The sequence below is a fragment of the Oncorhynchus kisutch genome, linkage group LG29 (genome assembly GCF_002021735.2).
Source record: "Oncorhynchus kisutch isolate 150728-3 linkage group LG29, Okis_V2, whole genome shotgun sequence".
Taxonomy (NCBI): Eukaryota; Metazoa; Chordata; class Actinopteri; order Salmoniformes; family Salmonidae; genus Oncorhynchus; species Oncorhynchus kisutch.
The window spans coordinates 15,907,321-15,935,118 of record NC_034202.2 but is presented as its reverse complement, the minus strand read 5'-3'; the positions used below and the strand labels follow the sequence as shown (position 1 = coordinate 15,935,118).

Here is a 27,798-nt window from a genome sequence, read left to right as displayed (position 1 = left end):
ATGCCTTCACGACTTTGTGGACTTTTGAGTGATTGTGATGTGCACTGCAACTGCTTTTTGGTGAACGGCTAACTATACAGTTAGCATTTTGCCCATTATTTTACCTGGTTTTCTGGGTCGTCAAATGATATCGTTTTTGTACCACATGGTGGCGCCAGAATGAATCAAGGCTACATTATGCTTCAATGCCAAGAAAGGCCAATGCCATGCAAAGTTAGTGTTTTAACTATGCTCCGATAATTGGGGGCGAATATCAAATTTTCCTTTTGTGAATATTCAGGGAGGGATAAATAAAAACAACTGTCATGTGGTCCACGACCTACAGCGTTTCACCCACTGGCCACACGGTGTCTGCCCAGCTGGATTGGTTCTTCAGAGGATGCTCGCCACCTATCACGATGCTTCGTTCAGTTTCTTCACGTCGCTAGATATTTTACCAGCAACATCAACACTATTTCATGCAGTCAGGTGGCTAGCATACGGAACGCCCTTAGTTCATAATTGCACCCGAAAAGGTAAGTTTCAGAGCAACGATTAGATGGTAACGTTATTTCTACCATGCGTCACGTTTGTGGTCGAGATTGTTTTTTTTTAAAGCGTGAGCGTTGCTTCCACTAATCTTCGTTTAGGTTAGCAATCTAGCTAGCGATACATATTTTATGCTCTAGCTTGCTAGTTTAATGTAAACCGTTATCAATGTGAACCTTCCAGGGGGCCTTTGATGTTCCGGGTGTGCATGCTTTTGCGTTATTCAACGCCCTTGTCTCGCGCCCAGGACATTCTCTATCCGGTCATGAACATTTTTAGCCTGCAAGCTCGATTTACTTTAAATGTCATGGAATTAACCTTAGTTTGCGTCTACTGATTGCTTTGATGTGCTAAATGACGTTCCCCCGCCCGTCTGGCGACTGTGGTCCTATATGTTTTGTATGTACAGGCCATCGGGAACATCTTCGGGATTGAAACATCTGGTTACCGACGATAATAATTGTTGGTTTGCAGAATAACATTGACATGGATGCAAATGACTTCCTATTCAATTGAGCACTGACCATATCGATAAGTCATGACAGCTATGGCCATATCGTCATGATACTAAACTTTCCACGTGCACGCTTGCAGCATCTCTGTTTGGTCAAATGGGCCTAATAATCGGCACCATCAGTCCCATTGAGACCTCTGCATAAATAGCATAGTACAGCAGCTGTAGTCTGCTTGAGAGAGACTCGTTTTGCCATTCACAGGCTTATCTGGTCTCGGGACTATCTACAGATCAGTGACAGGGTTGATCTGTAATGATGCTTAGAATACTCCTCTGCTCCAGATGGAATTGTGTTGTTGCCCTCAGAGCAGCATCTGTTTGTTTCCAGGGCTGGAAAGAAGCTGCTTCTTGAGCGATCCACTGTAATGAGGGATCACAGAAGTTGAATGGCTTTAGCCTCAGATCTCTAGGAGCCAGGTAGTAAGTTGTCTGTCTTTGCCTGCCATGGACTCCATTATAGCTGCCTTGACAAAAAGTGACAATGTGTAAATAAGTAATCTTGCTACTTGTGTGTGTGTGTGAATTTCTCAATCACTGACTGTGTACATTAGCATCTCAAGCAAGTGGAAATAGATGGCGAGAAACAGGTCAAGACCCATCTGAGATCAAAGTAGGTCATGGGTAGTTGACCCCACTCCGTTCTATTATAGGTTCAAACACAGTGGGTTAGGCAGGCTAGCTTGGCCTACATCTTGGGTCACTTCTCACCAAGTTTCTCTCCTCAAGCTAAATCAAGCTATTGTGGAACAGTGGGTACATTAAAAGAGAGAGGTTCCCAAAACACTAAATATGTTGTGATTAGGGTTGCAAAGGGTCGGACATTTTCCGTGGGAAGTTAAGCCCGGGAATGTTTCTTAAATTCATCAAAAGTTAGCTTATAACAGTGAACATTTTTTGTGGGATACACATAAGGCAATTATAGGTATTGTGGCATATTTTGGTTAAACTATCCCCAAATCAAATGGAATTGCAACCCTCTGCATGCCCAGTGCATTCTTCCATCACATGTACAGCTGATTCTCAAGATCTTGCACACTAATGAGATGCTATTGAGCCCACACTACTACACTGTCTGAGCCAAGGACGACATGCATTCTGGTAAGTTTTGATGACCAAATTGGGTGGGGTGAATATATTTTATATGACATACAAAGTGTGTTTAAATCATTTCTAACTTGTTAACAGTCCCTGCTAGTTAGTTTTTGTTACAATGTGGGTTTTAGCTTGCTTGAGCCTGCTAACTGAGTGTTAATTCACCTTTTCCATACATGTTTCATTTAAAAACATTTATCTTACAAAAGGAGTTGTTTAATCTAACTGCTTAACTATTTATCTGTACACGGAATTGTATTTTTTCACTTTTTCTTCTAATCTTTACAGGAAAATGCCACTATCTGATGTGTGGAGACATTTCACTGTAGCTAATGTAGAAGGAAAATCTGTGTACATTTGCAAATACTGTGCCAAATCATATGTGAAGAATGCAACAAAGATGCAGAATCATCTGGCCAAGTGCATAAAGTTCCCTCAGCGCTCACAACAAGCAGCCTCTGACACAAGTCCCACTACTTCTATTCGAGGTGAAAATGATGAATCAGACACCATATCGATAGCAACAGCTCATGGTCCTCCTGGAATCAGATGTTTATTTGACTCAATGGAGGAACATAGTCAGAGAAATGCTGATGAATGTCTTGCTCTAGCTGTGTATGCAACTGGTTCACCTCTGATGCTCACAGGCAATGTGTATTGGAAGAGATTTCTGAATGTTCTTCGCCCAGCATACACCCCTCCAACCAGACATGACTTATCTATTAATTTGCTGGATGCAGAGTTCAAGTGCAGGTCAAGCAAATCATAGAGAAAGCAGACTGTATTGCAATCATCTCTGATGGGTGGTCGAATGGTCATGGGCAAGAAATAATTAACTACATCATCTCCACCCCTCAACCAGTATTCTACAAGAGCACAGACACAAGGGACAACAGACACACCAGTCTCTACATTGCAGATGAGTTGAAGGCAGTCATCAATGACCTTGGACCACAGAAGGTATTTACACTGGTGACAGAAAATGCTGCAAACATGAAGGCTGCTTGGTCTAAAGTGGAGGAGTCCTACCCTCACGTCACACCCATTGGCTGTGCTGCTCATGCATTGAATCTGCTCCTTAAGGACATCATGGCACTGAAAACAATGGATACACTCTACAAGAGAGCCAAGGAAATGGTTAGGTATGTGAAGGGTCATCAAGTTATAGCAGCAATCTACCTCACCAAGCAAAGTGAGAAGAATAAGAGCACCACATTGAAGCTGCCCAGCAACACCCGTTGGGCTGGTGTTGTCATCATGTTTGACAGTGTTCTGGAGGTGAAGGAGTCTCTCCAAGAAATGGCCATATCACAGTCTGCTGAAATGGGCAACCCCATCAAGAGGCTCCTCCTGGATGAGGTATTTTGGGAGAGCGTGGTAAGCAGCCTGAAACTCCTGAAACCTATAGTAGCAGCCATTGCACGGATTGAGGTAGACAATGCCATCCTGTCTGATGTTCAGACTCTGCTTGCAGATGTAAGAGAAGAAATCCGTACTGCCCTGCCCACTTCACTGTTGCTCCAAGCAGAAGAAACTGCATTTCTGAAATACATCAAAAAGCGTGAAGACTTCTGCCTGAAGCCAGTACACGCCACAGCTTACATGTTGGACACAAAGTACGCTGGCAAGAGCATCCTGTCTGGTGCAGAGATCAACAAGGCCTATGGTGTCATCACTACCATGTCTCGCCACCTTGGTCTGGATAAGGGCAAGGTTCTTGGCAGTCTGGCAAAGTACACTTCCAAGCAAGGGCTTTGGGATGGAGATGCAATATGGCAGTCGTGCCAACATATCTCATCAGCCACCTGGTGGAAGGGATTTTGTGGATCTGAGGCCCTGTTGCCTCCATCATCCTCCAAATCCCACCAACATCAGCCGCCTCAGAGCTCAACTGGTCCTTGTTTGGGAACACGCACGCAACAGACTGACCAATATAAGGGTTGAAATATTGATGGCCGTCCGGGCAAATTTAAGGCTTTTTGAGCCTGACAACTAGCCATCCTCAACAAGGTTGGAAAGTGACAGTGAAGATGAGGCCTCAGAGTCTGATGTTCAAGAGGTGGACATTGAGGAGGTCCAGGGAGAAGACATGGAAGCCTGAGAGGAAGACAGTCTAGAACCTGAAGCTTTTGTCATCATTTTACAGATGTATGTTGAAACTGTTTTTGGGAGATGAGATGGATCATTGGGGATCATTCAATATTCCCTTTCTTTTGTTGTTCAGTGAAACGGTCCCATGTGAAGAGTCAACTCATTTAATTAAAGTTCAATTTGTGACTAAATAGTTTTAAAAATTTCTATTGGAAGGATTTAATCATTTGCAATTATGTCTACTTATGATAAACATTTTACCTTATGTTTGCCTCCCGAGTGGCGCAGTGGTCTAAGGCACTGCATCGCAGTGCTAGCTGTGCCACCAGAGACTCTGGGTTAGAGCCCAGGTTCTGTCGCAGCTGGCCGCGCCCGGGAGGCCCATGGGGCGGCGCACAATATGCCTAGCGTCCGGCTTAGGGAGGGTTTGGCAGGCCGGGATATCCTTGTTTCACCGTGCACTAGCGACTCCTATGGCGGGCAGGGTGCAGTGCTCGCTGACCAGGTTGCTAGGTGTATGGTGTTTCCTCCGACACATTGGTGCGGCTGGCTTCCGGGTTGAATGCGCACTGTGTTAAGAAGCCGTGCGGCTTGGTTGGGTTGTGTATCGGAGGACGCATGGCTCTCGACCTTTGTCTCTCCCGAGCCCGTACGGGAGTTGTAGCGATGAGACAAGATCGTAACTACCAGCAATAGGATACCATGAAAAGGTTTATGTTTGTCTCCATATGATATGGTAAATATATCCAATGCAAAAAACATCTACAGTTAAATGGAATTAAGTATTAATGGTATTAATATTAATTTTACTATAATCCTGTTAATTCCCACGGAATGTTTCCACCTCTGAATATTCCCCAAAATGAGCAAACCCTTGTTGTGAAGCCATTCATATGATGTTAGGTTGCACAGGACATTCCTATAATGTTGACAGAACACCTGGTATAAGTTCTTTAAATTAACCTGTGGTAGTTGTCTGGGATGTTGCTAGAATATTCCTTGTGATATTCACATAGGTTGCACAGTTTAGTTTTAGTCAACATGGGAGGGAACAGTGCTCTGCTCTGAAAATAATGAAGGGGCACTTCGTTGTTTATTCTCTGTTGAAACTGGCCCCTGTTTGATATTGTTATTGTGTTGTTACTTGGTAACTAATGACGGAGGAAGATTCCCAAGGGTTACACGTCATGTTCCGGATATGTCTCTCTTCTTCAAAAGAGAAACGCACAAGAATCACTGCTCCAGCCTGTTTTCTCCTGGTAACACTGGGGCCACTAACTTTTTCAGTTGGTGGCACCAGCCCATGATTAAACATTTTGTTGCTGCGTCACACAATATATAAAAAACAGTAATCACCTTGTAAAGTTACTCATAGTGAAATAAGCAGTTGAAGCAACAACAAAGTGTATCCCCAAAGCTGAGGAAAGAGGCTGGAGAAGTTGGGGTCAATTTCAATTCATGAAGTACACTGAAAATCACATTTTCAATGTTTTTTAATTGGAATTGAGGTTTGGTTTACTTTCTGAATTGACCCGGAATTGGAGGGGGGTGGATAGAAGTGGTGTGAGGCAGAGCAGGAGAGACACAGAAGACAGAGATTATACAGAGGCAGCTATAGGGAGTTACATGAATAGAGAAAATGTGAAAGAGAGTCCAGGAGAGAGCATAAGCAATTCACTCCCAGAAGACTGTGGTGGTAAAGAAAGATGGAGGGATGTATAGGAGAGATAGACAGTGTGGAGGTAAGGGGGGGGGGGGGGGGGGGGGGGGGGGGCGAGAGTCAAGGCCACCTGGATGGGGTGTCTCTTCCCACACACTATCTTCTCGTTGTGAACTTGGCTGGGGGATGAGTGTATTATTTTCCTGGCGGCTTTGACTTCACAGTCTATGGGGCCCACTCAGTTCGCACACACTGAGCTCCAATCCCCTCAACACCATGTCAGGAATCAACCTGCCGAGAGAAACCGCTCCGTCTTTACCACCCTTGACGGGCAGAGTCAACATCAGAACAGATCATGGACCCAGATTGGGTTGTGAACAGGGGGGTGTACTTGAGATAGAGGTAAACAACCTTGTTTGGCTGGAATAGATAACCTAACCCCCTATAGAGACTGGGAGTCCAACCCTTCTGAGAAGTTGTGACTGATTCCTGCCCTGTTTTGAAGTTGTTAGCACATGGAGAAGCAGTATGCGAGTAACGTTGCCTAGCCTAAGTTCAAACAGCTGTCGGTTGATTTGGTTCTGCAGAATGTTTATGAAGTTGCTTTGTGTTTGCGTCATCTTGTTAGGATTTGTTTGTTGGCACCTCAACTCATTTTCAGTTGAAAGAGCTAAGATAATGTTGCAGGTTGGAATTCCAAGTGTGTCTGGCTCATTTTACGTTTAGCAGTCGCCCTTATCCAGAGCAAGGTACAGTTTTGCTATTTTGCCCTTGAGCAAGGTCAGGACCAAGGCTCTGTGTCTGTCTACAGACCTGTGTTGTAAATGATAACAAAAATGTCTGACATTTAGGCTTTTTCATTCATCATCAAGTCCTCTGTGTTGAAAAGTGAAATCTGGTTTTTATTTTGTGTTTTTAGTGCTCTGCTCTCCTGAGGTAGACCACTGATGGAGCAGCGACATACAAGCTCTGGGGACAGTCGTTGTCATGTTTCCATGCGTTTCCTCCTGGCCCTCTGCTGAGCCCCCGTCGCCCTGCGGTCATGTATCCCTGCCCACACACACTCACACACAGCCCCTGCCTGACCTACTGTGCAGCTGCCCTGCCCCGCAGATGAACCCTCACCCCGTCCCAGACTACATGGAGTCCCTTATCGTGGTGACCGAGTATGAGCCCAAGGGGGGTGATGAGGTGGAGGACATGGAGTGCTCTGAGACGCCCTTCAGAACCCACTCCTGTGACCTGCTGTCCCACTCTGTGGGCCACCCCGAGGCCCTATCCCCTGAGTCCCAGGGGCACAGGGCAAGACTAAACCTGTCAGACCGGAAGCTGTCCCTGCAGGAGCGCTCCCAGACAGCCTCGTCTCCCAACGGGCGCTACATCTACCCCTCGCTGCCCTACTCGCCCATCACCTCGCCTCAATCCTCCCCGCGGCTGCCCCGTAGACCCACCGTGGAGTCTCATCGCGTCTCCATCACTGACCTGCAGGTAGGCAATGCCGCCACAGCCCTTCTGCCTTTTAAACCCCCCCCCCCCCTGGTCTTTGGAATAAAAACACAATTTTGTGTTAGTCAAACTCTATGAACACACATCAGCTGAACTTGTGTGTTTGTCTCCAGTGGTAAATGAAACAGCATACTGGTATAAACGTTGAGCCTATGTGAAGGTAAGGTCCATGGTGTTAGTAGATGCCAGCTCACTCCCCAGTAGATCTCAGAAGCTTGGTCCAGTAGACTCCCTGTAGAGATGTGCTGTGTCCCAAATGGCACCCTATTCCCTGCACAGTGCACTACTTTTGACCCGAGCCCTATGGGACCTGCTATTTGGGATGCAGACATGGGCTGCATTCCACACACTTAAAGGCACACCCTCCTCCACTTACCCTCGCCTTATGGTCCTTGGGGGAAGCCCCGCCGCCATCTTTGCCATCGGTCCAAACAATTAGCCAAGCAAGAAAAGTTGGCAACGAAAGCCCCTCAGCCCTCGTTTGTGATCGAGTGTTAGAGTGCACATTTCTTTTCACTCCTGAAACGCCCCAGAATTCTATTGGTCATGATTGGACATCTGCTAAGAAACCAACATCAATATGGAGAAGTCAACATACCAGTCTAAGTAAAAACAAATTTAAATAAGTTAGAAATTGTACTACAAACACGTCTCGTAAAAGTAATGGTGTTTTTGTTTGGTTCGCTTTTGGAAGCGTTATCTAGCCCATACAACTTTCCCTGACATCACACTTATACGTTGTCATTTCCGATTTACCTGATATCGTCGGATGGCTAGTTTTCGATGCCTGTGGATGTGTTGTCTTCTAGCCAAGATATGAAATTCAATCATAATTGACTGTAGCGCATACAAAGCGGACACAATAGCTACCGGGGGGTTCCATGATGCCTGGACGAAAAACAACCGTGGGACGAGCGAGGAATTTCCTGGGCAAGGGCGGTCCATTTAAAATGAATGAATTCCTCCCTTGCACTGCAAGTGTAACTCATCATAACGTCATGATATGTCGTCAGAAGTGTCCACTTAATTTGAGGGCTGAGGGGAGAAGGTGTGTCTTTCACATGTTTGGAATGCAGGCATGATCTCTCTGCTTGCTAGGCTGTTACCCTGCTCCCCGAACACCCCTAGACTTTACAGGATAAAAACCAGCAGAACCCATTACTCATGAATGGTACAGGCTTATATATATTTTTTATGTTTAGTCATGGTGACTTGGTAAACGTATTGCTTTTACATGGATTGTTGGTTCTCCTAATGCTACACCTCGTGTGGTTCTGGCAGATTAAGAAAATGCATTAGTCATGCAAAGACGTCAGCTTCTCTCTCTCTCTCTCTCTCAAAGGACTGCGTGCAGCTCAACCAGTACAAGCTGAAAGATGAAATCGGAAAGGTACTGTTGTCGCTCCTCAAAGCACTTCACCATTCCTTCACCATTCCTCCACCATTCCTTCACCATTCCTCCACCATTCCTTCACCATTCCTTCACCATTCCTCCACCATTCTCCTCCACCATTCCTCCACCATTCCTTCACCATTCCTCCACCATTCTCCTCCACCATTCCTTCACCATTCCTCCACCATTCTCCTCCACCATTCCTTCACCATTCTCCTCCACCATTCCTCCACCATTCCTTCACCATTCTCCTTCACCATTCCTTCACCATTCTCCTTCACCATTCCTCCACCATTCTCCTCCACCATTCCTTCACCATTCCTCCACCATTCTCCTCCACCATTCTCCTTCACCATTCCTCCACCATTCTCCTCCACCATTCCTTCACCATTCCTCCACCATTCTCCTTCACCATTCCTCCACCATTCCTTACTGTGCGTGTTTAAAAAGTCGGAGGGGATCATTAAGGACACGGTTGCCGTCATTCTCACTTCTCCCTGCCAGCCTTGTCCTCATTTCAAATTGCCTAAAATCCGTGTCCCAGGGAGAGTTAGAGGAGGATGAGAGGCTGGTATAAATAGTCAGAGTCTCCTCTCCTCTCTCCTCTCCTCGGGCAGAGTGGGTCTGTTCTGTGTGAAACAGTAGACAATGGGAGCCTCAGGATGGGTGAAGTTGGAGAGAGAGTTCTGCCTGCTGTCTAAAGTGTCTGTGTGTGTGTACATGTGTGTGTGGTGGAAGGGGGGGCGGGTAGATTTACATTTTTACTGTACTTGATTTGAAGCAGCTAGTTCTCATTGAGAGTACTCGACCCACACATTTCCGGTGGGTCAGCTTGGGATAGCTATTGTGTGTGTGTGCGTGCGTGGGTGGGTGTTTGTGTGCGTGTGTTCTTTTGAGTGTGTACTGTAGGTTTTTATTTGTGTGGATGATTGACAGCTACTGAATGTCACACTGCCTGTGCTCTCCTGTTCTCTGACAAGGGCTCCTATGGTGTTGTCAAGCTGGCCTACAATGAAGACAACAACACTTATTACGTGAGTCCTGCTGGCCATCTTACACACACACACACACACACACAGTGGCGATTTTTGCATGTATAGTTTACATACAGTTTACATACGGAACTTTACATACACTTTAGCCAAATACATTTAAACTCAGTTTTTCACAATTCCTGACATTTAATCCCAGTAACAATTCCCTGTTTTAGGTCAGTTAGGATCACCACTTTATTTTAAGAATGTGAAATGTCAGAATAATAGTGGAGAGAATGATTTATTTCAGCTTTTATTTCTTTTATCACATTCCCAGTGAGTCAGACGTTTACATACACTCAATTAGTATTTGGTAGCATTGCCTTTAAATTGTCTAACTTGGGTCAAACGTTTCGGGAAGCCTTCCACAAGCTTCCCACAATAAGTTGGGTGAATTTTGGCCCATTCCTCCTGACAGAGCTGGTGTAACTGAGTCAGGTTTGTAGGCCTCCTTGCTCGCACACGCGTTTTCAGTTCTGCCCACAAATGTTCTATAGGATTGAGGTCAGGGTTTTGTGATGGCCACTCCAATACCTTGACTTTGTTGTCCTTAAGCCATTTTGACACAACTTTGGAAGTATGCTTGGGGTCATTGTCCATTTGGAAGACCCATTTGCGACCAAGCATTAACTTCCAGACTGATGTCTTGAGATGTTGCTTCAATATATCCACATCATTTTCCTACCTCATGATGACATCTATTTTGTGAAGTGCACCAGACCCTCCTGCAGCAAAGCACCCCCACAACATGATGCTGCCACCCCCCGTGCTTCACGGTTGAGATGGTGTTCTTCGGCTTGTAAGCCTCCCCCTTTTTCCTCCAAACATAACGATGGTCATTATGGCCAAGCAGTTCTATTTTTGCTCCAGCCATTTCCACGAGCCCGTCCTCCCCAGTTAAGGTGCCACCAACCTCCTGCGATGTGCACGGGTTTGTAGCATGTAACAACAATCCCCTTTACTGTACATCTCTCCATACTTTGATGTCAGACCTCTTTCCCTCTCTCCCTCCTCCTCCCTCTCTCCCTCCAGGCGATGAAAGTGCTGTCCAAGAAGAGGCTGATGAGGCAGGCAGGTTTCCCACGTAAGTACTGAGCCTGTGGCATATGGTCAATCCAGCAGGGAACACATAGAATATTCTAGGACACGACAGTGAGACTTTGCTGCTGTAGACCAGTGGTCACCAACCTTTGCTGAGTCCAGATGCAAGCCAAGATCTACCGCTCAGATAACAAAACATGTACCTATTGAAAACAGTTTTGTAGCAATGAGGTTTGTAGTAGGCTACATCACTGCGTGTTGGCTGTGCTTGAATTACCCTGCCAATGTTCTTCTCAGACCATTTTGAAATTATATTTAAAAAAAAAATGTAGATACATGACCATGATAATTTGTTGTATTGCTTGTGAAGCACAGCTGAGTGAGCAATATCATTGGCTTTTTTATGTAATTTTACTGGACTGATGGCCTGCATCTCATAGTCAGTCTGAGGGGGGAGGGAGCAGCGGTGAGGCTGCCTCTTACCCGACTCACCGTCCCTCCTCTCTCCCTCCCTCCTCTCTCACCCGACTCACCATCCCTCCTCTCTCCCTCCCTCCTCTCTCCCTTCCTCCTCTCTCACCCGACTCACCGTCCCTCCTCTCTCTCTCCCTCCCTCCTCTCTCCCTCCCTCCTCTCTCACCCGACTCACCGTCCCTCCTCTCTCCCTCCCTCCTCTCTCTCTCCCTCCTCTCTCCCTCCCTCCTCTCTCACCCGACTCTCCCTCCCTCCTCTCTCCCTCCCTCCTCTCTCACCCGACTCACCCTCCCTCCTCTCTCCCTCCTCCCTCCCTCTCTCCTCTCTCTCCCTCCCTCCCTCCCTCCTCTCTCCCTCCTCTCTCCCTTCTCCTCTCTCCCTCCTCTCTCACCCGACTCACCGTCCCTCCTCTCTCCCTCCCTCCTCTCTCCCACCCTCCTCTCTCCCTCCCTCCTCTCTCACCCGACTCCCCGTCCCTCCTCTCTCCCTCCCTCCTCTCTCACCCGACTCACCATCCCTCCTCTCTCACCCGACTCACCGTCCCTCCTCTCTCCCTCCCTCCCTCCTCTCTCCCTCCCTCCTCTCTCACCCGACTCACCGTCCCTCCTCTCTCCCTCCCTCCTCTCTCACCCGACTCACCGTCCCTCCTCTCTCCCTCCCTCCTCTCTCCTCCCTCCTCTCTCCCTCCCTCCTCTCTCACCCGACTCACCGTCCCTCCTCTCTCCCTCCCTCCTCTCTCTCTCTCCCTCCTCTCTCTCTCCCTCCTCTCTCCCTCCCTCCTCTCTCACCCGACTCACCATCCCTCCTCTCTCCCTCCCTCCTCTCACCTGACTCACCATCCCTCCTCTCTCCCTCTCTCCCTCCTCCCTCCCTCCTCTCTCCCTCCTCTCTCCCTCCCTCCTCCCTCCCTCCTCTCTCCCTCCCTCCTTCCCTCCTCTCTCCCTCCTCTCTCACCCGACTCACCGTCCCTCCTCTCTCCCTCCCTCTTCTCTCTCTCCCTCCTCTCTCACCCGACTCACCGTCCCTCCTCTCTCCCTCCCTCCTCTCTCGCTCCCTCCTCTCTCTCACCCGACTCTCCCTCCCTCCTCTCTCCCTCCCTCCTCTCTCACCCGACTCACTCTCCCTCCCTCCTCCCTCCCTCCCTCCTCTCTCTCCCTCCCTCCCTCCTCTCTCCCTCCCTCCTCTCACCCGACTCACCGTCCCTCCTCTCTCCCTCCCTCCTCTCTCCCACCCTCCTCCCTTCCTCCTCTCTCCCTCCCTCCTCTCTCACCCGACTCACCGTCCCTCCTCTCTCCCTCCCTCCTCTCTCACCCGACTCACCATCCCTCCTCTCTCACCCGACTCACCGTCCCTCCTCTCTCCCTCCCTCTTCTCTCCCTCCCTCCTCTCTCACCCGACTCACCGTCCCTCCTCTCTCCCTCCCTCCTCTCACCCGACTCACCGTCCCTCCTCTCCTCCTCCTCTCTCCCTCCCTCCTCTCTCACCCGACTCACCGTCCCTCCTCTCTCCCTCTCTCCTCTCACCCGACTCACCGTCCCTCCTCTCTCCCTCCCTCCCTCCTCTCTCTCTCTCTCTCCCCTCTCTCCCTCCCTCCTCTCTCACCCGACTCACCATCCCTCCTCTCTCCCTCCCTCCTCTCATGTGACTCACCATCCCTCCTCTCTCCCTCTCTCCCTCCTCTCTCCCTCCCTCCTCCCTCCCTCCTCTCTCTCTCTCTCTCCCTTCTCCCTCCCTCCCTCCTCTCTCCCTCCTCTCTCACCCGACTCACCGTCCCTCCTCTCTCCCTCCCTCTTCTCTCCCTCCCTCCTCTCTCACCCGACTCACCGTCCCTCCTCTCTCGCTCCCTCCTCTCTCTCACCCGACTCTCCCTCCCTCCTCTCTCCCTCCCTCCTCTCTCACCCGACTCACCATCCCTCCTCTCTCACCCGACTCACCGTCCCTCCTCTCTCCCTCCCTCTTCTCTCCCTCCCTCTTCTCTCCCTCCCTCCTCTCTCACCCGACTCACCGTCCCTCCTCTCTCCCTCCCTCCTTTCACCCGACTCACCGTCCCTCCTCTCTCCCTCCTCTCACCCGACTCACCGTCCCTCCTCTCACCCGACTCACCGTCCCTCCTCTCTCCCTCCTCTCTCACCGTCCCTCCTCTCTCACCCGACTCACCCTCCCTCCTCTCTCACCCGACTCACCGTCCCTCCTCTCTCCCTCCCTCCTCTCTCCCTCCTCTCTCACCCGACTCACCGTCCCTCCTCTCTCCCTCCTCTCTCACCCGACTCACCGTCCCTCCTCTCTCCCTCCACTGAGAAAAGGTGACACTGATGGCGAATCTCAAGTCGCACAGCATTATTTCTACCTCATGCCCTAATTCATGTTAGTCCGATGTCCATCAGATCGACCAGTTGATCGCGATCGAACCGGTTAATGACCACTGCTGTAGACTAACCAGACCACTACACTTTCTCCCCTCCCTCCCTCCTCCTTCCTGTCCACCTGCAGGGAGACCACCCCCCCGCGGAGCCAAAGCAGCCCCCGAAGGCCCCCCTCAGCCAAAAGGACCGCTAGAACGGGTCTACCAGGAGATTGCCATCCTAAAAAAGCTGGACCATCCCAATGTAGTGAAGCTAGTGGAGGTGAGGCTCCACAATCTGGATGGTGTTTGTCCTCTTAACACAAGCTGTTGTGTGTTGCCAATGCATAATACATTAGCAACACATTATGTCACTGTTTGAGTTCAGTGTTATTTTCATGAGACAGGAACCTCCCTGCTTCAATTGTTTTGTAAAAAATGTCATACAATATTATTGTGACTGCTCGTTGGCACCGTGGCACTGTCAGTGATTGCAAGTGGGTTTGTGTTTACAAACAGACTGCTAGTATTGTAGTGTGCTCTCGGTCTAGTATGTGTGCTCCTCTGAACCTGCGTCCCTCTCTTCTCCTGCCAGGTTCTTGACGATCCTGGTGAGGACCATCTGTACATGGGTAAGATTGGCCTGATTCTGCCCTTGGCAGTGCATACACACACACACACACACACCGATAGATATCCCTTCAGTTCACATTACACAGTCACTGTTCAACATCGTTATGAGGTGTGAGACACACACGTCCCACTCACTTCCTAATCAGACCCACTCACAGATTTGATCATTTTAATCAGGATAACTAACTAGCTAAAGCGTTGATGATGTAGTAATGAAGGCATCTCTGTTCTTTTTACAGTGTTCGAGCTGGTCAAAAAGGGGTGGGTTAATCCTCTTGCTACTGTAATCAGCATAAGCTGGAGTGAGCTCAATCTCGTTAAGCACTGACGCTCAATTTACTGCTCTCTCGCTGTGTCTGTTTGTGTGTGTGTCTCGCTCGTGCACAGGGCTGTGATGGAGGAGTTGCCCACGGACAAGCCGCTAAATGAGGACCAAGCTCGGTTCTACTTCCAAGACCTAGTCAGGGGGATTGAGTTCTGTGAGTGGGTTCTCTTCTCTAATCACAGTACTGTCTGTGCTCTCCCTCTCTTTGTTGCTGTACACCGGTAGCTCACCTGTGTTCCCTATAAATGCTGTTCTAATGAAAAAGATTTGCACCCACACCCTGGCTGTGAAGCCGGAACATCACTGTACGCGATCCCTGACGCAGTGACAATAATACAAATGAAGTAAGCTTCATGCGACCTCTTTTTGAGTGTGGACCCATCACACCTTTTTTGCTTGTCTGAATTTGCAGGTTTTACCCACCCACCAAACATTTGGGAGAGCACAATGGTCTTCTTCTGATTAGCTACTCTTCTGCTCTTCAGCCACCCACTGCCTCCTTTCCACAATGCACATAATCACAATAGCTTTCAGTGGCATTATTGCACTCAAGCACAGTGTGGATCCTAAGTGGCACCCTATTTCCTATATGGAGCTCTGGTCAAAGTAGTGCACTATATAGGGCATAGGGAACCATTTGGGACTATTTCCTATATGGGGCTCTGGTCAAAGTAGTGCACTATATGGGGCATAGAGTGCCATTCGGGGCACCCAGGCTTACCACAAGCTCTGTCTTCTACCAGAGCAGTACCCACGGAGAGATGGAGGGAGAGAAATGCACTATAAGCAGCACTCAAACCTCTCTTCCTCTCCCACATACAACTACTCAGACATCCCCCCCTTCACTTTAACACAAAGAGTCCTCCTTTCCTTGTATCTTCAGGAGGTGTTATATAGAGGTGTGTTTGTAACAGATTGAGATCCCCCCGGAACAACTCACCCACAGCTTAAAATGGTGCCGTTGAATCAGATCCTTTTCAGTGCTTAGTAGGTTGTCAAATCAAACTTTATTTGCCACACGCGCAGAATACAACAAGTGTAGACTTTACCGTGAAATGCTGACTTACAAGCCCTTAACCAACAGTGCAGTTCAAGAAGTAGAAAATATTTACCAAGTAGACAAAAATAAAAGTAACACAATAAGAATAACAAGCAGATGGTCATGTGTTTGCGGGCAGAGGGTCACTAGTTGGAGCCGTGCTATGGACAGGGACTGTGAAGGAAGCGATACCGTTTAGCAGCACAGTGATGCTGGTTACAGAGGGAGAAATGAAAAGTAGTCAAATGTATGACTCGTTACCGTGAGAGCCTCTGCTAAATGACTTACTGTGCTGTTGTTTTCCAGTGCATTACCAGAGGATCATCCACCGGGACATCAAGCCCTCTAACCTCCTGGTTGGGGAGGACGGTCACATTAAGATCGCTGACTTCGGGGTCAGTAACCAGTTTGAGGGGGCCGACGCCCTCCTCACCAGCACGGTAGGCACGCCCGCCTTCCTCGCCCCCGAGACCCTCTCCGAGACCAGGAAGAACTTCTCTGGCAAGGTGAATGAGCTTCTGTCAGTGAGCTTCTCTCTGAAATTCCTTAAGGGCAGCTGTTATGAGGAAATGATGTGGGTTTTAAGTGAATTCTGTTTCTTCTTATAGGCATTGGACGTTTGGGCCATGGGAGTGACGCTGTACTGTTTCGTGTTCGGAGTGGTAAACCTCTCCTCCTACTGTGCTCTATATGTTATTACAATCCACAGCTGCATGATGCAATAGTTCAGCCTTATGACCGATATGGAACATGTTTCACCTGACGCGTTCTCATTTGAATGTGACTCCTGTCAACAGTGTCCCTTTATGGATGAACGCATCATCAGTCTGCATCAGAAGATCAAGACTCAGCCAGTGGAGCTGCCAGAGCAGTGAGTTTTCCATTCAACTCTACTGGGAGGGGATATGATCCATGATTAATGAAGGACCCTAACTCTTCTTGTGGTCCCTACAGTTCAGACTTATCTGATGATCTGAAAGATCTGCTACTGAAGATGCTTGACAAGAATCCAGAGACCAGGATATCAGTACCGCAGATTAAGGTCTGCTTTTTAGTGATTTGTGTGTGTGTGTGTTTGTAATGCACTTAGGGTGTGTGGCTGCATCACGTTGGGCCTCTCTCTGCTCCCTCCAGGTGCACCCGTGGGTGACGCGGCGAGGAGCAGAGCCCCTCCCTCTGGAGGACGATAACTGCTGCATGCTGATCGAGGTGACTGAGGAGGAGGTGGAGAACTCTGTCAAACACATCCCCAGTCTGGCCACTGTGGTGAGTGGTGGGAGGAGGACACACACAGGCAACACTGCACTGCCTTCATAGCTAGAATCTGTAGTTGATACTTCCTTTTTTTGGGACCATTGATATGTGCCCATTGATTCTTGCCAATTCTCATAGCTTTTAGCCGTACCCTTATTCTACTCCTCCTATGTTCCTCTGGCGATGTAGAGGTGAATCCAGGCCCTGCAGTGCCTAGCTCCACTCCTATTCCCCAGGCGCTCTCTTTTGACGACTTCTGTAACCGTAATAGCCTTGGTTTCATGCATGTTAACATTAGAAGCCTCCTCCCTAAGTTTGTTCTATTCACTGCTTTAGCACACTCTGCCAACCCGGATGTTCTAGCTGTGTCTGAATCCTGGCTTAGGAAGACCACCAAAAACTCAGACATTTTAATTCCAAACTACAACATTTTCAGACAAGATAGAACTGCCAAAGGGGGCGGTGTTGCAATCTACTGCAAAGATAGCCTGCAGAGTTCTGTCCTACTATCCAGGTCTGTACCCAAACAATTTGAACTTCTACTTTTAAAAATCCACCTCTCTAAAAACAAGTCTCTCACCGTTGCCGCCTGCTATAGACCACCCTCTGCCCCCAGCTGTGCTCTGGACACCATATGTGAACTGATTGCCCCCCATCTATCTTCAGAGTTCGTGCTGCTAGGTGACCTAAACTGGAACATGCTTAACACCCCAGCCATCCTACAATCTAAACTTGATGCCCTCAATCTCACACAAATAATCAATGAACCTACCAGGTACCTCCCCAAAACCTTAAACACGGGCACCCTCATAGATATCATCCTAACCAACTTCCCCTCTAAATACACCTCTGCTGTCTTCAACCAAGATCTCAGCGATCACTGCCTCATTGCCTGCATCCGTAATGGGTCAGCGGTCAAACGACCTCCACTCATCACTGTAAAACGCTCCCTGAAACACTTCTGCGAGCAGGCCTTTCTAATCGACCTGGCCGGGGTATCCTGGAAGGATATTGATCTCATCCCGTCAGTAGAGGATGCCTGGATATTTTTTTTTAAATACCTTCCTAACCATCTTAAATAAACATGCCCCATTTAAGAAATTTAGAACCAGGAACAGATATAGCCCTTGGTTCTCCCCAGACCTGACTGCCCTTAACCAACACAAAAACATCCTATGGCGTTCTGCATTAGCATCGAACAGCCCCCGTGATATGCAGCTGTTCAGGGAAGCTAGAAATCATTATACACAGGCAGTTAGAAAAGCCAAGGCTAGCTTTTTCAAGCAGAAATTTGCTTCCTGCAACACTAACTCAAAAAAGTTCTGGGACACTGTAAAGTCCATGGAGAATAAGAACACCTCCTCCCAGCTGCCCACTGCACTGAAGATAGGAAACACTGTCACCACTGATAAATCCACCATAATTGAGAATTTCAATAAGCATTTTTCTACGGCTGGCCATGCTTTCCACCTGGCTACTCCTACCCCGGACAACAGCACTGCACCCCCAACAGCAACTCGCCCAAGCCTTCCCCATTTCTCCTTCTCCCAAATCCATTCAGCTGATGTTCTGAAAGAGCTGCAAAATCTGGACCCCTACAAATCAGCCGGGCTAGACAATCTGGACCCTTTCTTTCTAAAATTATCTGCCGAAATTGTTGCCACCCCTATTACTAGCCTGTTCAACCTCTCTTTCGTGTCGTCTGAGATTCCCAAAGATTGGAAAGCAGCTGCGGTCATCCCCCTCTTCAAAGGGGGGGACACTCTTGACCCAAACTGCTACAGACCTATATCTATCCTACCGTGCCTTTCTAAGGTCTTCGAAAGCCAAGTCAACAAACAGATTACCGACCATTTCGAATCTCACCATACCTTCTCTGCTATGCAATCCGGTTTCAGAGCTGGTCATGGGTGCACCTCAGCCACGCTCAAGGTCCTAAACGATATCTTAACCGCCATCGATAAGAAACATTACTGTGCAGCCGTATTCATTGATCTGGCCAAGGCTTTCGACTCTGTAAATCACCATATCCTCATCGGCAGACTCGACAGCCTTGGTTTCTCAAATGATTGCCTCGCCTGGTTCACCAACTACTTCTCTGATAGAGTTCAGTGTGTCAAATCGGAGGGTCTGCTGTCCGGACCTCTGGCAGTCTCTATGGGGGTGCCACAGGGTTCAATTCTTGGACCGACTCTCTTCTCTGTATACATCAATGAGGTCGCTCTTGCTGCTGGTGAGTCCCTGATCCACCTCTACGCAGATGACACCATTCTGTATACTTCCGGCCCTTCTTTGGACACTGTGTTAACAACCCTCCAGGCAAGCTTCAATGCCATACAACTCTCCTTCCGTGGCCTCCAATTGCTCTTAAATACAAGTAAAACTAAATGCATGCTCTTCAACCGATCGCTACCTGCACCTACCCGCCTGTCCAACATCACTACTCTGGACGGCTCTGACTTAGAATACGTGGACAACTACAAATAGTTAGGTGTCTGGTTAGACTGTAAACTCTCCTTCCAGACCCATATCAAACATCTCCAATCCAAAGTTAAATCTAGAATTGGCTTCCTATTTCGCAACAAAGCATCCTTCACTCATGCTGCCAAACATACCCTTGTAAAACTGACCATCCTACCAATCCTCTACTTTGGCGATGTCATTTACAAAATATCCTCCAATACCCTACTCAACAAATTGGATGCAGTCTATCACAGTGCAATCCGTTTTATCACCAAAGCCCCATATACTACCCACCATTGCGACCTGTACGCTCTCGTTGGCTGGCCCTCGCTTCATACTCGTCGCCAAACCCACTGGCTCCATGTCATCTACAAGACCCTGCTAGGTAAAGTCCCCCCTTATCTCAGCTCGCTGGTCACCATAGCATCTCCCACCTGTAGCACACGCTCCAGCAGGTATATCTCTCTAGTCACCCCCAAAACCAATTCTTTCTTTGGCCGCCTCTCCTTCCAGTTCTCTGCTGCCAATGACTGGAACGAACTACAAAAATCTCTGAAACTGGAAACACTTATCTCCCTCACTAGCTTTAAGCACCAACTGTCAGAGCAGCTCACAGATTACTGCACCTGTACATAGCCCACCTATAATTTAGCCCAAACAACTACCTCTTTCCCAACTGTATTTAATTTTAATTTATTTATTTATTTTGCTCCTTTGCACCCCATTATTTTTTATTTCTACTTTGCACATTCTTCCATTGCAAAATTACCATTCCAGTATTTTACTTGCTATATTGTATTTACTTTGCCATCATGGCCTTTTTTGCCTTTACCTCCCTTCTCACCTCATTTGCTCACATTGTATATAGACTTGTTTATACTGCATTATTGACTGTATGTTTGTTTTTACTCCATGTGTAACTCTGTGTCGTTTTATCTGTCGAACTGCTTTGCTTTATCTTGGCCAGGTCGCAATTGTAAATGAGAACTTGTTCTCAACTTGCCTACCTGGTTAAATAAAGGTAAAATAAAAAATAAATAAATAAAAAAGAATATAACTTATACAGTCGGGAGAACAAGTATTTGATACACTGCTGATTTTGCAGGTTTTCCTACTTACAAAGCATGTAGAGGTCTGTAATTTTTATCATAGGTACACTTCAACTGTGAGAGACGGAATCTAAAACAAAAATCCAGAAAATCCCATTGTATGATTTTTAAGTAATTAATTTGCATTTTATTGCATCACATAAGTATTTGATACATCAGAAAAGCAGAACTTAATATTTGGTACATTTGTTTGCAATTACAGAGATCATATGTTTCCTGTAGTTCTTGACCAGGTTTGCACACACTGCAGCAGGGATTTTGGCCCACTCCTCCATACAGACCTTCTCCAGATCCTTCAGGTTTCGGGGCTGTCGCTGGGCAATACGGACTTTCAGCTACCTCCAAAGATGTTCTATTCTCCCCTCAATACGGTGCAGTCGTCCTGTCCCCTTTGCAGAAAAGCATCCCCAAAGAATGATGTTTCCACCTCCATGCTTCACGGTTGGGATGGTGTTCTTGGGGTTGTACTCATCCTTCTTCTTCCTCCAAAGAAGCGAGTGGAGTTTAGACCAAAAAGCTCTATTTTTGTCTCATCAGACCACATGACCTTCTCCCATTCCTCCTCTGGATCATCCAGATGGTCATTGGCAAACTTCAGACTGGCTTGGACATGCGCTGGCTTGAGCAGGGGGACCTTGCGTGCGCTGCATGATTTTAATCCATGACGGTGTAGTGTGTTACTAATGTTTTCTTTGAGACTGGGGTCCCAGCTCTCTTCAGGTCATTGACCAGCTGTGTAGTCCTGCTGTGTAGTTCTGGGATGATCCCTCAACTTCCTCATAATCATTGATGCCCCACGAGGTGAGATCTTGCATGGAGCCCCAGACCGAGGGTGATTGACCATCATCTTGAACTTCTTCCATTTTTGAATAATTGCGCCAACAGTTGTTGCCTTCTCACCAAGCTGCTTGCCTATTGTCCTGTAGCCCATCCCAGCCTTGTGCAGGTCTACAATTTTACCCCTGATGTCCTTACACAGCTCTCTGGTCTTGGCCATTGTGGAGAGGTTGTAGTCTGTTTGATTGAGTGTGTGGACAGGTGTCTTTTATACAGGTAACGAGTTCAAACAGGTACAGTTAATACAGGTAATGAGTGGAGAGCAGGAGGGCTTCTTAAAGAAAAATTTACGTGTCTGTTAGAGCCGGAATTCTTACTGGTTGGTAGGTGATCAAATACTTATGTCATGCAATAAAATGCAAATTAATTACTTAAAAATCATACAATGTGATTTTCTGGATTTTTGTTTTAGATTCCGTCTCTCACAGTTGAAGTGTACCTATGATAAAAATTACAGACCTCTACATGCTTTGTAAGTAGGAAAACCTGCAAAATCGGCAGTGTATCAAATACTTGTTCTCCCCACTGTAAATGCCTCATGAGCTTAGTTCAACTGTCGCACCCCATCAGAACCCAACATATAAACCTGTTTTGCTCCAATGTTTGTTAACATCGTAAATGTAAACGGACACTGCACAGCCTCAAAACATGGTTTTAAACTATCATTTTGATATCCATATCCCTGTTTATGAATTAAAGAGTGGTTATATTTCTCCAGGCCCATCCATCAGCTTTTTTCCAAAACGGGTGGGGTAAATGCGTTGTTTATTGTTTCAGTTAAGGATTCTAGCTTTAACACTGGATTAAACATGATAGTACTGGATTTAACATGATAGCACTGGATTAAACATGATGGCACTGGATTAAACATGATAGCACTGTATTAATGGCTCAGAACTCACACTCAGGCTCATTTTGCAGCAGGCAGTCTCTTAGTGTACTGGGACAAGAGGCCACACTTTATGAATTAAAGAGTGGTTATATTTCTCCAGGCATCCCTCAGTTTTTTACCAAAATGGGCGGGGTAAATGCGTTGTTTATTGTTTCAGTTAAGGATTCTAGCTTTAACACTGGATTAAACACGATAGCACGGGATTAAACACGATAGCACGGGATTAAACACGATAGCACGGGATTAAACACGATAGCACGGGATTAAACACGATAGCACTGGATTAAACATGATAGCACGGGATTAAACATGATAGCACGGGATTAAACATGATAGCACGGGATTAAACATTATAGCACTGGCTCAGAACTCACACTCAGGCTCATTTTGCAGCAGGCAGTCTCTTGGTGTACTGGGACAAGAGGCCACACTTTACAGTTCACAAAAGATACCTTATGAATGTTCATTCATTGATTTAATATCATCAGTTTCCTTTCAGCTCTTTTGATTGTTTCATCTACAATTACTGTTGTACAGCTGGGTAGTTACACTGGTTACACAGAAGTTATAAAGTCATTAAACCACGAGGGCGAACTTGATATGAAGTGTTGTAACTAATAAACGACTGTTTGACCAGAAAAAGGGAATGATAAACGTAGGACATTTGTTCATAGCCACTCTGCTCTGTGACAGGTGTCAATCTTAACTCTGTGGTGTAGCCCATTCAAATGTCTCTCTGTCTCTGTAGATCCTGGTGAGGACCATGCTGAGGAAGCGCTCCTTTGGGAACCCCTTTGACTGGGGCCGCCAGAGAACCGAAGACCGAGGCACTGGTCTGTCTGCACCAGGACACGTGCTCACGTAAGTTCCCCTCTCTTAGGCCTTTTACACTGCTCTCTAGTCAGTAGAGAAACATCTTTTCTAAACAGTTAGGGTTGCAAAATATCTGTGTTTTTCTCAGGTTTCTCTCAAAATCCTGGTTGTAGGATTCTGGATTTTCTACTTATTTCCGGAACATTTCTGGTAAACCTGGCAATTTTAAGAAAGTTTCCAGAAATGTGCAATCCTACAATCACTTAATAATGTAATGTAGCTTCATATTGGAATAGAAAAGCTCGTTTGTACATGGCTAACTATTCTTATCTTGCGAAATTGATTCTTAATTGTCATTCAATTATAGTAGGATGTCACGTAGATGGTGTTAAGATTTACTTGTGATATACTCGTCTGTGCTTGCTGTAGCAACCTCTTAATCTGCCCCCCTCCCCCTCCTCCGCCAGCAAAGGGAGAGCGGGCAATGTGAGATGCTGCTACATTCATAGTAACCAAAGAAGGTAAAGGACTATGGGCCTGCCACTGCCTTGCCTGCCTATCAAGCTCAATAGCTCAATATGAAACTCACTTAAGTCCATAGGCATGAGTGGTGTTTGTCGTCAAGTGCTCCTGTGTAACAGATCAACATGCAGTCAAGGGAATAATTATAGCCAATACACAGGGGTACTTGAAACCATGTCTGGGAACCTCTTGCTGATCCCCAACTGGGGTGACCTGGGGTTCCCGTACTGTTTCTGGTCAAGTGTGAACTGTACAGCAATGAGCAGAGCAGAAACCGTCAAGTCAGCAAATTAGAATGAATCAATCTCATCCTTGGCCAAGCACTTATAGAACTGCAGCCTAAACACTTTCCCTGTGAAAACCCTGATTTTAAATTTGGCCGAATATCTGTATTTAAAAAATGGGTCATTGATTCCTCCGCATGCAGCATCACAATACCCTCCTCCCTCCCAAGGACATACCAGTGAACTACTTTGATGTTGTTGTTTTTTAAATCTCTGACCTGAATGTTCAACTAACAGCTTGCTAAATTTCCTCTCTGCTCAATCTCTCCAGTTACGTAGCTAACAAGTGAATGGTTCCACTCAGTTTCCCAGCTAAACTGAGGTTAACTAGCTGTATCTCTACAGTGATAGAATTGACACAGGTACTTAGCACTGGTGGCTGTATTGAATTGTGCTCCTCCGGTTTGTTTCCTAGGAAACAAGAGAGCGGGGAGGGCATGAGAAGTATGGACCTGCCCTTGGTGGGCGAAGATGAGACTCTTTCCTGATGCGGTGTGGTTTCTCAGCGCGAGGGTGAAGGCATGCTAGCGAATAATGTTGGTTGAAGCCACTAATGTCTTTTGTGGAGGTGGACAGGACTGTTATAGGGATGTGACGGGAGCCTGAACACCCTTTTGGTGAAAGCTCCCTCCTGACTGTCACTCACTAACACCCATCTGTAATGCATGCTCATGTTTCTAGTCATAGCATGCTCTGTCACAGGCTTCTGATATAAAGGTCTGTATTTTAGCCTAGGTACATGTGTTTCTCTAGGCCTCCTCCGTTTGAAAAGGCTCTCACGTTTACTGCAGGGGTATGGGGACGGGAAGGGGTGTTTGTGGACGGTTGTACATTTTCAAGGGGCGACCCCTGTCCCCCACATATTAATAGAGCAAGTTACTTAACTATGATTGTCTGGACCACTCACCATTAATGTGGCCAGTTTTGTAACGATAAACAGGAGAGGGTTTACTACATTCCTGGTATGCACGTTTGTTTCTTTCCCAGTGCAGCCATTGTTTACGCTACATAAACTGCACAATTATAGAATTAGTTATCGATGCACAAACTATTTATTTGATTAATTCAGTCCTCACTAATGGTTTGTTGTAAAATGTCTCCCAGTTACTACAACTGGTGAAGAGCTTCTAAAAAATGACGTGTTTTCTAACGCACTTACTTCTTAAACATGTGGCGGGCCAAAGGGGGATGATACGATGTTGAAGCTCAAGTCAAAATAATGTGTTTGTGGCATGTTTGTTTAAGCTGTTTATATGTTAATAGATTGACGGTTGGGGTTTTTAAACCTCTCATTTTCAGGACACCAAAAATACATTTAATTGTGTATTTTGTAAACTAATAGCAAACACCTTTAAAACAAGTGACTATTTCTAATTGCAATGTCATTGTGAAATGATAGGAGTTATTGTCTCTTACAAATGAATTTCACTCCCAGGCATATAGTGTGGCTGCAGACCTCTTGTACAAATCTATGCATGACATATCTGTTACGGAAGTGTTGGAATTAGTTTGAATTAGATAAAGTTGTCATCAGATATGGTAAGATACAGATGCTAGTAGAACTCTGACATTGTCCCCGGAGTGCAACTCTTTTTCCATGGCTAAGCGGTCGAATGATCTTCCTAGTTGTCTTGTGGCATGTTTATTTTTTATTTTTTAAATGTTTACCTCTTGCCTGTTTTTGTTGCACATAGTTAGACTGTGTTTGTGTATGGATAGCTACAGTCGCTGGACATGTTTGTGGTTCCCTAGTATATCTTTGAAACAACATTAATTCAACAATTAATGCTTCCAACATACAGATTTTTTTCAGCACCAACGTGTTGAATGTATGACAAAGGTACATAATTAATTTTTTGGGGGAGGGGGGGACATTTCTTGCACGTCACTACTGTATGTTTAAACAATCTGAATTGAATGTTGTGTGTTTTTTAAGACTTATTACTTACTATGCATACGAAATGTCACTCTGTGGTGCAGCGCTCCACCCTGTCATTGGTCTGTCATGTATACTGTGTTGTTGGATGGTACAGTATCTAATTGAGGTCTCTGTATACAGTAGCTGACCACTTGGTATGGCAGTACCTGTTTGGGGATCTCACCATCTTGTGTAAAATGTTCAGGAATAATATGATGGAATATTCAAATGAAGGAGATACTGATACTATGACCTCAGTCCAGATCAGAAGCGGCGGTTAGAGCGCTGGGCCTGTAACCGAAAGGCTGCTAGTTTGAATCCCTGAGCCGACGAGGGAAGAAAATGAAATGACAACTTATTTTATCACTCCACATGAAAGTGCTCCCCTCCCCTTCATTATATCATAGAAGAGGTTGGGTTTGACTACAGGGCTGAATTAAATGCAACCCACGGAATTCTGTATTATATTTGTAATTTATACATATATTTCATCTTCGCTTTTTGTTTCAGTCTTTGCCCAATCTTATTGAAAGGGCTAGGATTACCTTTACTGTCCATATCACACAATGTACTGTAGCATAATGCCATCCATTGTAGTGAGAGCTTTGGTGCCTCTACCCAAATGCATGCCAACATACTATAAAAATACCATTGAATTGTCATAGCATAACAGAGCTTCTCACAAAACAAGAGCTCATAATAATTGAATCTATTGTATCCAGTTCATTATTTGAGTAAAATACAGTTAACTTTCTGCAATGTCTCCCGTCTCTGTCACATTATTTTTGGGTGCTTTGCTGTCGGGTAATTGTTGAAGCACTTGGTCACACGTTTTCAGGCCATCATAGGTAATGGCTATACTGTCGGGTATTGTTGAAGCACTTGGTCACACGTTTTCAGGCCATCATAGGTAATGGCTATACTGTCGGGTATTGTTGAAGCACTTGGTCACACGTTTTCAGGCCATCATAGGTAATGGCTATACTGTCGGGTATTGTTGAAGCACTTGGTCACACGTTTTCAGGCCATCATAGGTAATGGCTATACTGTCGGGTATTGTTGAAGCACTTGGTCACACGTTTTCAGGCCATCATAGGTAATGGCTATACTGTCGGGTATTGTTGAAGCACTTGGTCACACGTTTTCAGGCCATCATAGGTAATGGCTATACTGTCGGGTATTGTTGAAGCACTTGGTCACACGTTTTCAGGCCATCATAGGTAATGGCTATACTGTCGGGTATTGTTGAAGCACTTGGTCACACGTTTTCAGGCCATCATAGGTAATGGCTATACTGTCGGGTATTGTTGAAGCACTTGGTCACACGTTTTCAGGCCATCATAGGTAATGGCTATACTGTCGGGTATTGTTGAAGCACTTGGTCACACGTTTTCAGGCCATCATAGGTAATGGCTATACTGTCGGGTATTGTTGAAGCACTTGGTCACACGTTTTCAGGCCATCATAGGTAATGGCTATACTGTCGGGTATTGTTGAAGCACTTGGTCACACGTTTTCAGGCCATCATAGGTAATGGCTATACTGTCGGGTATTGTTGAAGCACTTGGTCACACGTTTTCAGGCCATCATAGGTAATGGCCATACTGTCGGGTATTGTTGAAGCACTTGGTCACACGTTTTCAGGCCATCATAGGTAATGGCCATACTGTCGGGTATTGTTGAAGCACTTGGTCACACGTTTCCAGGCCATCATAGGTAATGGCTATACTGTCGGGTATTGTTGAAGCACTTGGTCACACGTTTCCAGGCCATCATAGGTAATGGCCATACTGTCGGGTATTGTTGAAGCACTTGGTCACACGTTTCCAGGCCATCATAGGTAATGGCCATACTGTCGGGTATTGTTGAAGCACTTGGTCACACGTTTTCAGGCCATCATAGGTAATGGCTATACTGTCGGGTAATTGTTGAAGCACTTGGTCACACGTTTTCAGGCCATCATAGGTAATGGCTATACTGTCGGGTAATTGTTGAAGCACTTGGTCACACGTTTTCAGGCCATCATAGGTAATGG

The 27,798-nt window shown here is 46.5% G+C and overlaps 1 protein-coding gene across 3 annotated transcripts; it reads left to right on the top strand.

The window, feature by feature from the left end:
- The first annotated feature begins 143 nt into the window (after positions 1 to 143).
- Positions 144 to 26,526, top strand: LOC109874137 (calcium/calmodulin-dependent protein kinase kinase 2). Of its 3 annotated transcripts, none has more exons than XM_020465938.2 (17): positions 144 to 515; positions 6,805 to 7,373; positions 8,734 to 8,781; positions 9,765 to 9,818; positions 10,851 to 10,902; positions 13,824 to 13,957; positions 14,270 to 14,306; positions 14,547 to 14,568; positions 14,695 to 14,786; positions 15,978 to 16,177; positions 16,280 to 16,333; positions 16,469 to 16,542; positions 16,626 to 16,713; positions 16,806 to 16,937; positions 22,975 to 23,087; positions 23,507 to 23,560; positions 24,261 to 26,526. In XM_020465938.2, exons 2-17 carry the CDS (start codon positions 6,873 to 6,875, stop codon positions 24,331 to 24,333), a joined length of 1,728 nt encoding a protein of 575 aa, XP_020321527.1. In that variant the 5' UTR covers positions 144 to 515; positions 6,805 to 6,872; the 3' UTR covers positions 24,334 to 26,526. The 3 variants fall into 3 exon arrangements, with proteins under 3 accessions (XP_020321527.1, XP_020321528.1, XP_031664720.1); XM_031808860.1 differs by lacking the exon at positions 144 to 515 and adding an exon at positions 2,511 to 2,622; XM_020465939.2 differs by lacking the exon at positions 23,507 to 23,560 and having other exon boundaries at positions 149 to 515.
- Positions 26,527 to 27,798: the final 1,272 nt, after the last annotated feature.

Bases quoted from the DNA above. Each gene is read 5' to 3' on its own strand.
- LOC109874137 (XM_020465938.2), top strand. From the start codon at position 6,873: ATGTTTCCATGCGTTTCCTCCTGGCCCTCTGCTGAGCCCCCGTCGCCC. The intron at 13,958-14,269 runs GTGAGGCTCCAC...TTCTCCTGCCAG, and splicing joins ATGTAGTGAAGCTAGTGGAG to GTTCTTGACGATCCTGGTGA. The intron at 23,561-24,260 runs GTAAAGGACTAT...TTTGTTTCCTAG, and splicing joins ATTCATAGTAACCAAAGAAG to GAAACAAGAGAGCGGGGAGG.